Raw genomic sequence first — 10926 nt, forward strand, 5'->3', positions numbered from 1 at the left:
GAATCTTAGAGGCGTCCTCGTTTCATAGTCACAACTTGGCTCTCCCTTCCAGAAAGAAGACATATTTAGAGATATGTGATTGCTTATCGTGGTCAAACTGCTGATCGAAGCGCCACTCGGCTATATTTAAATCTAACTTAAACCGCTTGGCTCTCATTGTCAAGTTGCGTCGGTTCATGAGAGTGTGTGACCTCATAGAAGTTAACCTGTAGACTGGCTGTGATCGTGCGTCATAAGTGCATAGACGCCAAGCGCAAGCGCAAGCATTGGCTGCATGAAACGAAACAGCCAATTGCAGTGCCGAAGGTTTCCTTAAGGAAGCTCGAGACCTGCCTGAAAAGAAGGAGGCCAATAAAACATGAAATGAGGAACTCCTCAAGAAAGGACTATGAATACGGGTGTTAGCTGTTGACTGAAGAGGGCCTAGCGCGGCGCAATATAAAACAGTGGAATTGCCACCATTCTATAGGACCAATAACATCTGTGACGACATTGTCGTAACTTGTCTCAAGTGTTGTTACCACGACAACGTGTCCAACCACGGTTTGCTTACTTTTATCAATGAAATTGAATGAATTTATTAGTAAAATGATGTAGAACTTTCAAAAGCAATTTTCATGTTTAAATCTCCCGCGCATAAGGTAGGTTGTGGCTCTATAAGATGGCTGCCGCATGCTCGGTCAACTCGACCGAGTTGCTAGCACCGCTAGCGGGGCTCGCATGCAAAGCATAGGCGTTGACTGCATAGGCGATCCTTTATCTTATCAGGTGCTCTTGATACATCTACATACATGCAAATCAAAACGTATTCCTAGCTACTACACTTACTGAAATAGTGCCTACCCGACGAATTTCCAACTTCCCGCACTCTCGACATGGACTCCCCCTTATCCTCTCTGGATTCCCTTCATTGTTTGCTTGGTTTACATTTGTATTTAGTGGTAGTAGAAATGGCTACACGGCAACTGGGTAAATGACCTACACATCGGGACAGTTCTGCGAAATCTGAAAGATAAATACGTCCCGTGTACTTTCGTAACTGCAACTTACCTTACGTTGCAGTGGCTGTTCGAGCATTCAAATAATAATAATACTGGATGTGATTGAATAAATATGGAATCCAGATTAAGCGGTTCGTACATTGTTTATATTGATTATGTCAAAAATAAAAATCATATTGCAAAAGAACCAAATAATTCAATGGCCTTGTTGTCTATCTTGCTATTTGTTAAAATAATCCCTCATAGAATTTATTTTTCTAACGCTGCGACTTTTCTTTATCGCAATGAGAAATTTTCTTTCAAACATCAATCAATGTAATGTGTTTATTTAGACACGAGCGACAGCGAAGATGAAGTTTACAGAGTGGGTTTTGGAGGGCAAGGCCAAACCCATACGGTTATTGAGCCGCAAGAAAATTTAGAACGCTATGGAAGGAGATCATTCAGTTCAGATACAGATCCCGAACCAACAACGGAAACTCAGGCACGGGGATCGGCCACTAAGCTAAATGAATTTAAATCTGGACGTAAACGCCTTCATGGGGATAAGGAGGTGGATAAAAATGGTGCGAGATTTATGAAAAAGAGTCGAACCGAGGGTCTCGAACTTGGAGCTAGTGTGGTTGATAATAAGGCTCAAAGGATGATGGCCAATATGGGTTACAAGTCGGGTACTGGGCTGGGTAAGGCAGGCCAGGGTCGCATTGAACCAGTCGAAATGTCAACACAACGCGGTCGTAGAGGTTTGGGTCTTCACATACCAGGATTGGACGCAGCGAGTCAACAGTGGGACCCATCTTTAGAAGAAATAAAACTCCAAGAGGACATGGAATGGTTAACCAATAATCACTTTTCGGTACCAGATATGGACACCCTACAGGATTGGCTAGTGTTTGGCCCCAAAAAATTGGACATTGACAATGAGGTGACATTCTGTGACGAAAATGTTCTCAAAGATGTATTGAATTCAAAGTCTGTGTTCGACAAGCTGGATGGAAATGAATTACGGCGAGCTCGAACAAGATCAAATCCATTCGAAACAATCCGTGGAGCATTTTTCCTGAATCGTGCTGCTGTCAAAATGGCTAATATGGACAGAGCTGCTGATTTCGTATTCACAGAACCAAAGAATTTGCATCCAAATGAACTATTGTACTTTGCTGATATCTGCGCTGGTCCTGGAGGGTTCAGCGAGTATGTTTTGTGGAAAAAAAAATGGAACGCCAAGGGATTTGGTTTCACACTGCGAGGTGAAAATGATTTCAAACTCGATGAATTTTACGCAGGACCTTGTGAAACTTTTCATCCTTATTATGGGCCGAAAGACAATGGCGACGTCTATGACCCAGAAAATCAGAAAGGTTTTCGGGATCTTATAATGGAAGACACCGGAGGAAAAGGGTTACACTTCACGATGGCTGACGGTGGCTTTTCGGTCGAAGGGCAAGAAAATATTCAAGAAATATTGTCCAAACAATTATATCTGTGCCAATGTCTGGTTGCATTAATGGTCTTGAAGGATGGTGGCCATTTTGTTGTCAAGTTATTCGATCTATTTACACATTTTAGTGCAGGTCTAATATACTTGATGTATCGCTGCTTTGATCGGATATGCATTTTTAAGCCTAATTCATCCCGCCCTGCTAATTCAGAAAGATATTTATTATGTTTGGGTAAACGGCCAGACGTTTCAGATGTAATAGCGTACTTGTCTCGAGTAAATGAGCACTTGCTTCACCCCAGCAAAAGCAAAGATGACAACGACGTTTTAGAGCTAGTGTCGCCAAGTGAGTTAGAAAACGAGAAATATTTCAAGAATTATTTAATCAAGTCCAACAATACACTAGGCAGAAAACAAGTTATAGGGCTCGTAAAAATAGCTGCATTTTGCAACAATCCCACACTTACGGAACCGACTCAAGGAGATATGAGAAAAGAGTGCCTTGTTCACTGGGGTCTACCAGACAAACCTCGAACAGTACCAAAACTTGGTAACCCACAAGCACGTCTGCAGGGTCTAATCACGAACAACACTCTCAACTTTCTATCTGCGCCACAGACAGAACTTTCAAAGTCGAACGTTGAAACAAAATTGTTGACTAGTCCATTGGATTGGTTTTGTATGCCTTGTGTAACAGGCTCAGAAAAACCACTGGCTACGTTTTATCTTGGTCTAGGAAGATCTAATGTGTTTCGTCTAGAGAAGAACACCTGGAGATGTGAACCTGGTGCACCAGAACTACCACCAGATACCCTTGTTTATGCAGAAATGGCTGGAGAATTGCGCAGTGAATATCGCTCGCAACATAGAACACCTGCACTCCATATTTTAGATGCATACTTACTTGGTGGCGTAGACATTAGCCAGTTGCACTTAAGTGATAGGTAAGTGCCTCTCAGGGTAGCAGTAATTCACAACTCGTTTCAATGCTACATTCATATCAATTTGTTACAGATCCGCGAAAATAAAAAAATTCTGTGCTGCTCTGAGAAAACCAAGTGGACAGCAGGCTATACAAGTTCGTGCTAAGAATCTTTACCCATTGATCAATGGTTTGGAAGACGAATTATACTCGTGCCTGGAACTTCGCACAATGAAAAATGGGAATGAAGTGATGGCTTATGCACCCTTGATCGGCAGTAATTTGAACGAAAATAGTAGAGACGACCCTTATTACTTTGTTATGAATAGCATTCTATTTTTCAAAGGTACTGCAAATCCCTGGCATTGCCATGTAAGTCGATCGAGCGGACACAAGTATTATTACAATCCAAAATCAAAAGAAACAAAGTATGACTACGAGAGACCAGCCGATGCCATTGCTAGCTTCTGCGAAAGTTTCTCTGAACGACTTGTTTGGTATTGGCCACCTTCTCAGGACTTGACTAGAAACAATCTAATAGATTTACTCAAAGCTAAGCATCGCCCGCCATAAGATTGCACCTACGAAATACATTGAATCCTGTTGGATGATTGGAATATATAAATTTGAAATATTTGTGATGGTATATTTGAGTGTTGTGATTGATCAGTTCGAACCTTGGTGTAACGCAAAATAGTTTGTGCGCTGTACCCAAACCAATTTTCTTATTTTAATGTTATCGGACAAAATAGGTAATGCTAGATGACTACTATTAATCTGATCATTTGAACTCAATCGTATTGTTCATCTTACGAAAACTGACTATGATGCTGAATTTATTTTTTATGTAAACTGATTGATGAAAAGGATCAAATGAATGTAACTTGTATCTAGTAAGATTGGCTACTATATTTTGAAAACAGTCAAAATTGATGATGTTGTTGAAATTTATTAGTTTAAATTGATGAAAACTTTGAAATGAATGAGACTCCTTAATATGTGGTGCATAGTAGCAACTATTTACAAATCATTCTCGGTTTCAAGGGTAGAGATATTCAAATAACTATTCTGCTTTTAATTGTAAGGATTTGCTGTTGTTATTCTACCTTTCAGTTATTTTCACATACAGTAAAAAAGATATTTATTTTTCTCAATCAATTATATTGCAAAATAAATTTGTAATTATTATTTAATATTACATGACTTTCTTTCATTGTTCTTGACACATTCAAATTCAACATCATCCAGAGATTACTTGTCAAACAAGAATATTCTTTGTATATCCTGTTTCTTTGCCATAAAATGTAAAAAAACATACAACATGAATACGTTATTCACATTTCAACGTTTGGTATATTTTTTACAAAAACTGGTGCTTTCACTGCCATTGAGTTAAAATGTAAGCTAAATACATCTAAGGATTCATCTGCAATTGGTACAATTTATTCTTGGTCAATAAATACAGATAACGATTTGAAGCTGCAGCACCCAAAACAGGATTGGCTTGCACTTCACACCCCAAATCTACAATGCGTTGATGTCCTATTTTTGAGTTTCCAACTGGTTTTTCATACAGAAAAACATGTCTTGCATGCTCTACTATAGCTACGTACGACCCATCTGCAAAAATGATGTTTTTCTCAAACGAATAATGAAGTAATGGCTTAAAAATCTGGCAAAAAAAGAAAGTGAGACTGAGACATTAAATGTATGAAATAACAGGCTAGGGTGAGATGAGACACTGCTAAGAACTGGAATAAATTTACAACAGATATTAAGCTCACAATCAGACTTACTAGGGGGAGAGACGCAAAACTTTTTGTTAGTCTTGCTTGCCTCTACGTATCCAAATCCAGGAAATGTAGAAATATGCTTCAATCTCCAATGTTCGTCATTACTTTCACCAGCAACCCAAACGCAGCCATCATGATCATGTCTCAAACACAAGAGCTGGCCGTGTTTGACTCTTTGTGTGAACAAAACGCGGTTATTTGCACCTAAAATTACTAAATGAGTAGTCTTGTGAGAGTCTATATTAATTCTTTGGAATTGATTTTCTCTCTCTTGAATATCACATTCTTCTAGCTGCTCTGAGTTGAATCCCAACATTGGATGCCCAACTCCGGTTCCTGGCTCTTCAGTGCATAAATAGGCTAATCTGGGATGGATTCATATTAAAAACAAAAAAATTAATGTTCAGGAATATTTACAAATGATAAACGATATCCCTGGAGACCTACCTGCTGTGAACTTCGGCTGCTAGAGCCTCATTTGGTAAGCATTCACCGCCAGTGTCCCCTTTAATCAGCTCATTCCACATTAACCCTGTCTCATTTTTGAATAAATCTATTTTTAGCGAATCTTTCTCATGTGACCAAGTTGTTAAATCTGGATCCAATCTATGCCCACTTTCCCCAGCCATCAATATCTGATCTTCATATTTTATGACAATATTATTAGGCTTGACCTCAACTTTAATTTGACTCTTATCAATGCCATCGAAAACTTTCAACCAAATAGTAAGTGAATCTTCATCCTGAGACCAGCAGTATTTTGGGATATTAATCTCTTGATTGCCTTCAGTTGGAATTTCCTTATTCACTGGTCTTAAAGAATCGTAAACAAAGGTAGCAGAGTCTTGACTCATTAAGTGTAAATAATTTCCGTTTGATTCTAAATTAGCATACTCAACAGCTCCCTTCACCCTCAAGATCCTCTTTCCAATAAATTTAACATCCAGCGATGAAGGTTCTGAACCCACTGTATCAATAGCTGGTGAAGAATATGTATACAAAACAACTTCAGAATGTTTTTTGCTGTCAATTTCAGTTATAAAGCACATTACAACGTTGATTATTGATTTATCTTCAACGTAGACTGAATCTAATATTATACCAGCATCTATATCCTCAAACACGAATGTTAACAAGGGTTGTGAGTCATTTTTAATAATTATTTCCAAATTTTTACACCCATTGCAGCCAACTATGATGTCTTCTGAAGCAAAACTCAGTGATGGATTATACACCGGGGCACCAGATTCAATTGAGAATTTGGTCAGGGTATGTACCAACTCTAAAAAACCATTTGTATCCATTTTCCATAATTCATTATCTTTGTTGACGAAATAACACTTGCCATTAAACGGATTTTTGTACAAATGATTATGGTAAGCGAAAGACCTTGCTTCAAGCCAGGAATCTTGAGAACTACTGGGTTCGACTCGCAGCACCTCTGAAATAACAGGCAGCACAGTCATATGAAGGCCAAGGTTTCTTTTACATCGTTAATTAAACAATTAATAATAAATCCAAAACTTTTAGTCGATACATGTTGAAAATCTGACAGCCAATCTTCCGTAGTGTTGATTGTTTACCTGTCTCCAGATCTTTTTCTAGAATAAGTATTGGCTCGTCGAGAAATTGATATTTTTCAAAGTTGGGGTACAAAAGACCCTTGTCTGGTCGTAGTTCTATGATATCAGGCATCGGAGCAAGTGCTTATTTGCGTCTCAAAACTGTTTATTCATTAATATCACTTGAATCTACGACTTGGTAATTCGCATCTACACTGACGTTGCGTCGTCGCGCGTCTTCAGGCGTGATACATACCCTAACCTAATTTCTTTCATCAGTGTGTACGGCGTACCGGACTTTCCTTAAGGTTGAAACATTAGTAAGTATATAAATGAAAAGCAGAGATATAATGTAAAATTTTCGGGAAAGCGCTCATTCAGATGATTGCTTGGACAGGTTCATATCATTCAGAGAGATATCATTCCTCGATAAATTTATACAGAGCCACTTTATTCGAGGTTAGGTAAGTCCCAGTTAGCGTGCGATGGATTTTCAAGAGAGAGATTCGTAATCGTATTTAGACTGGAAATACGTTATACTCGATAGTTGTTCTATTTCATTACGCATGGAATATTAAGTGACAGGCTGTATTCCAAAATTTTCCTTGAAAGATACTTTGGAGTAACACATGTGTCCTGACGACAAATAGATATCGTTATACATCTTTGATTTTTCTTTACTGTATGTTCGTCTATCAGTAATAATTCGTGCACCTTTATATCTATGTGAATTTTTTTTTTCTACAAAAAAAAAAAGTAATGGATCCTGCAGAAGAAGCGATGATAGAAGTTGACGATAGAGAAGCAGAAGATGATGGAGATGATGATGACGATGACGAAGCGGAAGATGAAGATATGGAAGCAGAAGACGATAATGATACAGAGAAAAAAAGTAAAATTTACTTGCCAGGACAGCCACTAGAAAAAGGAGAAGAATTGGTAGTAGATCATTCAGCATATAGAATGTTACATCAAGCTCAAACAGGGGCTCCGTGTCTAAGCTTTGACATTATCAGGGATGACCTCGGTATCTCACGGGAGACATATCCCATGTCAATGTACATGCTAGCTGGTACGCAAGCTGCAAGAACACATGTCAATAACCTACTTGTCATGAAAATGTCTAACCTGCATGGCACTGCTCGTAACAATGAGGAATCTGACGAGTCTGATTCAGATGACGATGACGATGAAGACGAAGCTCGAGCTCCTGTTATGACAGTTGCTTCTATAAAACATCAGGGCTGTGTGAATAGAGTGAGGTAAGCATTGTGCTCTGTCTAATGATATGGTTGAACTAGTTTTCCGTAGAAAAATTCTGACACAATAATTAGGAGCATTGAGTTGAGTTTCCTATCCACAGAGTTTAACACTGTTTGTCACAGATGTACGCAAGTGCGGAACAAAGTCTTTGCTGCAAGTTGGAGTGAACTGGGTCGTGTATCTCTTTGGGATTTGAACGAGCAGCTGAGAGCAGTAGACGATCCCTTGTTGCTGAGTAATTACCGTAAGCGAAATGACCAAGGCAATGATGGAGCCAAACCAATATTTACATTCAAAGGACACCTGCAGGAAGGATATGGCTTGGACTGGTGTCCTACCGAAGAAGGAACTCTGGCATCGGGTGATTGTAAAGGCAACATTCACATCTGGCATCACAATAATAGCAGCAGTGGTGAAGACTGGCTTGTAGATCAAAGGCCTTATAATTCCCATGCTCCACATAGTGTTGAGGATCTCCAATGGTCCCCAAACGAAAGGCATGTGCTTGCCTCATGTTCCGTCGATAAAAGGTTTGATATATGCTCAAGTATATTCCGTGACCTTATTCTTAGTTAATTTTGACAAAATTTTTGACCGAATTATTGTCTTCAGTATAAAAATTTGGGACACAAGAGCAAGTCCTCAGGCAGCGTGCATGCTGACAGCAGGTGAGGCACACACAGCTGATGTAAATGTAATCTCGTGGAACAGAAAAGAATCGCGTTTCCTGGTATCTGGTGGCGATGATGGTATTCTACACATATGGGATTTGCGACAATTCAGTCCCAATGGTACTAAACCAGTTGCAACTTTCAAACAACATACAGCGCCGATAACAAGTGTAGAATGGCATCCTGGCGAAGCCACTGTCCTCGCGTCCGCTGGTGCAGATGATCAAATAGCACAATGGGATCTCTCAGTGGAAGCAGATAATATTGCAGAACAAGACAGTCAGCTTGCATCATTACCGCCTCAATTATTATTCGTACATCAGGGTCAAACTGACGTGAAGGAATTACATTGGCATCCGCAGTGCCCAGGTACTCTTGTATCTACTGCTCATTCAGGTTTTAATGTATTTCGTACGATTAGTGTATGATATGTATTGGCTTGCAATAAACTACTGTAAGAAGACACTGCCTCAAACATTTACCATGAACACTGTCTTAAGAATATTGCATTAAAGAGAGAGATAACAAATCTTGGCTTGATTGATAGTTGTGTAAAGTTTTATTTTCACTAATTGATAGCATTGAAGTCAGTCATCTAGGTAAATACGTTATATATACATGTATTTTATGTATGTATAATAATCAATTAATTACAGGTATAGAGTAAATAGATATCTGAATTTCATGCATATTGCGTATAATACACGTATAAATATTAACCCATTCATGGGACACTCGGCCGTTATGTTTATCGTCCAGCGTTACATACTTTCTTTTAAATAATCTGCTAAAACTAGCTCAAAAAATAATAATTTCCACTGGTAATTTGTAACGATCTAGAATATCATTTATTGGGCTATCCATATAGCAGTGTTACTTGACTCGCAAAAGTCATATCTACTTTTACAGAAGTATTAGGTGATTGTTTTCTATAAATCTGAACGAATTTTGAAGCCAGGGCCAGGTGGAGGGCTGGTTAAGGTTGTCAATTGACCTGCTGGTTCTGCAGCAAATCGGGATGACACTTGAGGTCCTGGTGGTGGTTTATCTTGACCATTCTTTAATGCGTTTATTATTTTCTCTGTAGTCTCGGCAGTAAGGTCTTCCTATTGGTATGTTAACAAAGTACAAATGTTAATACTAGATATTAATCACATATGAACATATGGTACTTTCATTTAAAGATGCGGAATGCTTGTAGACATGAAAGGTGCTCTACATACATAATAGTCGTCGTTTACTTGGAGCATTGGAGCGTTGGCACAAGCTCCCAGACATTCCACCTCGATAACTGTGAAGAGTTTATCAGCAGATGTGTGGCCAACTGCGCAATTAGCTGCTTTAGTTACAGCCTGAAGGATCTCATCAGAGCCACGAAGCCAACAAGGTGTGCATGTGCATACTTGGACGTGATATTTTCCTACTGGCTGCCGATTGAACATTGTGTAGAACGTGGCCACTTCGTATACGCGCATGTTAGGTAGTTTCAAAATCTCTGCTACTTTGTGCATGGCTGAAATAGGCAACCATCCGAGTTGGCGTTGCGCCAAATCTAGCAAGGGCATCATAGCTCCGCGCTTATGACCCTCGGGATAAATTGCCAGGATTGCTTCGACACGTTTCTTGTTTGCCTCATTGAACTCGAACGGAGTATTAGGATTGTTCTCTTCAGAATCTCGGTGCTACGACAAGTGGCATTAGAATGTTTGGATAAGCAATACCAAACATCAATCAAGTGCTGTTTTAATAAAATTACAAACTTACGACGAATAAATGATCTGACAACCGTCCCGCAGACGACTGTACTCCTCTGACGTTTTTTAGAGCCTTGGACAGAGAACAATTCTTTAGAAGCAACACACGTATGACCCGATTGGAGGTTAGGTTCTGGAATTACATAAGAAGAGTAATGAAATTTCAATAGTCTCACCAAAAGGCTGCGAGCTCTCTGCAGAGTCCCCAGCATCGTTTTTAATTATTGTACACTTCTGCGTTTACACAAACGGGAAGACCAGTTCATATAATACCGAATCAACTGTGAGCAATTGTACTCAGCGCGGGCATTGATGACACAAAAGCTAGAATGTTAACTCTCCAATGCTGGCTCGGTACGGGAATAATCTCAAATTAAAACCTGACTTACCATCAACGGTTTCACAACGCTTTATACAGGCTCCATAAGCCATTGATTTCTTCGAATCACAGCTAAGATTAAGCACAAGAAGTGCTTATGATTGGTCATACTACGCTAATTTTGTTTCGCTCTCATTGAA

At 39.3% G+C, this 10926-nt stretch overlaps 4 protein-coding genes across 11 annotated transcripts; 2 read left to right on the top strand and 2 right to left on the bottom strand.

Annotated features, from left to right (window-relative positions):
• Positions 1 to 665: 665 nt before the first annotated feature.
• On the top strand, positions 666 to 4557 carry LOC107226799 (cap-specific mRNA (nucleoside-2'-O-)-methyltransferase 1). The gene is made up of 3 exons (XM_015667721.2): positions 666 to 1132; positions 1334 to 3386; positions 3457 to 4557. The coding sequence occupies exons 1-3, from the start codon at positions 1114 to 1116 to the stop codon at positions 3935 to 3937; spliced, it is 2553 nt and encodes an 850-aa protein (XP_015523207.2). The 5' UTR covers positions 666 to 1113; the 3' UTR covers positions 3938 to 4557.
• LOC107226802 (nudC domain-containing protein 1) lies at positions 4218 to 6882 on the bottom strand. 2 transcript variants are annotated; one of them, XM_046729899.1, is made up of 5 exons: positions 6741 to 6882; positions 6260 to 6598; positions 5605 to 6136; positions 5161 to 5522; positions 4218 to 4984 (listed from the first exon to the last, which is right to left on the bottom strand). In XM_046729899.1, the coding sequence occupies exons 1-5, from the start codon at positions 6850 to 6852 to the stop codon at positions 4779 to 4781; spliced, it is 1551 nt and encodes a 516-aa protein (XP_046585855.1). In that variant the 5' UTR covers positions 6853 to 6882; the 3' UTR covers positions 4218 to 4778. The 2 variants fall into 2 exon arrangements, with proteins under 2 accessions (XP_046585855.1, XP_015523211.1); XM_015667725.2 differs by having other exon boundaries at positions 5605 to 6598.
• Positions 5504 to 9446, top strand: LOC107226801 (glutamate-rich WD repeat-containing protein 1). Of its 5 annotated transcripts, XM_046729900.1 has the most exons (6): positions 5504 to 5638; positions 6346 to 6426; positions 6999 to 7039; positions 7477 to 7981; positions 8105 to 8512; positions 8595 to 9446. In XM_046729900.1, the coding sequence occupies exons 4-6, from the start codon at positions 7479 to 7481 to the stop codon at positions 9079 to 9081; spliced, it is 1398 nt and encodes a 465-aa protein (XP_046585856.1). In that variant the 5' UTR covers positions 5504 to 5638; positions 6346 to 6426; positions 6999 to 7039; positions 7477 to 7478; the 3' UTR covers positions 9082 to 9446. The 5 variants fall into 5 exon arrangements, with proteins under 5 accessions (XP_046585856.1, XP_046585858.1, XP_046585860.1 ...); XM_046729902.1 differs by lacking the exon at positions 6999 to 7039; XM_046729901.1 differs by lacking the exons at positions 5504 to 5638; positions 6346 to 6426 and adding an exon at positions 7117 to 7183 and having other exon boundaries at positions 6977 to 7039.
• Positions 9447 to 9475: 29 nt separating this feature from the next.
• Positions 9476 to 10837, bottom strand: LOC107226782 (NADH dehydrogenase [ubiquinone] flavoprotein 2, mitochondrial). Of its 3 annotated transcripts, none has more exons than XM_046729905.1 (4): positions 10797 to 10837; positions 10418 to 10540; positions 9877 to 10335; positions 9476 to 9759 (listed from the first exon to the last, which is right to left on the bottom strand). In XM_046729905.1, exons 1-4 carry the CDS (start codon positions 10797 to 10799, stop codon positions 9583 to 9585), a joined length of 762 nt encoding a protein of 253 aa, XP_046585861.1. In that variant the 5' UTR covers positions 10800 to 10837; the 3' UTR covers positions 9476 to 9582. The 3 variants fall into 3 exon arrangements, with proteins under 3 accessions (XP_046585861.1, XP_015523182.1, XP_015523183.1); XM_015667696.2 differs by lacking the exon at positions 10797 to 10837 and adding an exon at positions 10584 to 10758 and having other exon boundaries at positions 10418 to 10498; XM_015667697.2 differs by lacking the exon at positions 10797 to 10837 and adding an exon at positions 10584 to 10756 and having other exon boundaries at positions 10418 to 10480.
• Between the last annotated feature and the right edge of the window lie 89 nt (positions 10838 to 10926).

This window comes from Neodiprion lecontei, chromosome 1 (assembly GCF_021901455.1).
Source record: "Neodiprion lecontei isolate iyNeoLeco1 chromosome 1, iyNeoLeco1.1, whole genome shotgun sequence".
Classification (NCBI taxonomy): Eukaryota; Metazoa; Arthropoda; class Insecta; order Hymenoptera; family Diprionidae; genus Neodiprion; species Neodiprion lecontei.

Coding starts and splice junctions, on each gene's coding strand:
- LOC107226799 (XM_015667721.2), top strand. Junction 3,387..3,456: donor CAGTTGCACTTAAGTGATAG/GTAAGTGCCTCT, acceptor AATTTGTTACAG/ATCCGCGAAAATAAAAAAAT.
- LOC107226802 (XM_015667725.2), bottom strand. CDS start 6,852: ATGCCTGATATCATAGAACTACGACCAGACAAGGGTCTTTTGTACCCC. Junction 6,599..6,740: donor AGAAAAAGATCTGGAGACAG/GTAAACAATCAA, acceptor CTGTTATTTCAG/AGGTGCTGCGAGTCGAACCC. Junction 4,985..5,160: donor GTTTTGCGTCTCTCCCCCTA/GTAAGTCTGATT, acceptor TCATTTTTGCAG/ATGGGTCGTACGTAGCTATA.
- LOC107226801 (XM_046729900.1), top strand. CDS start 7,479: ATGGATCCTGCAGAAGAAGCGATGATAGAAGTTGACGATAGAGAAGCA. Junction 7,982..8,104: donor GGCTGTGTGAATAGAGTGAG/GTAAGCATTGTG, acceptor TGTTTGTCACAG/ATGTACGCAAGTGCGGAACA. Junction 8,513..8,594: donor TCATGTTCCGTCGATAAAAG/GTTTGATATATG, acceptor TATTGTCTTCAG/TATAAAAATTTGGGACACAA.
- LOC107226782 (XM_046729905.1), bottom strand. Junction 10,336..10,417: donor TGTCAGATCATTTATTCGTC/GTAAGTTTGTAA, acceptor CACTTGTCGTAG/CACCGAGATTCTGAAGAGAA. Junction 9,760..9,876: donor AAGTAAACGACGACTATTAT/GTATGTAGAGCA, acceptor ACATACCAATAG/GAAGACCTTACTGCCGAGAC.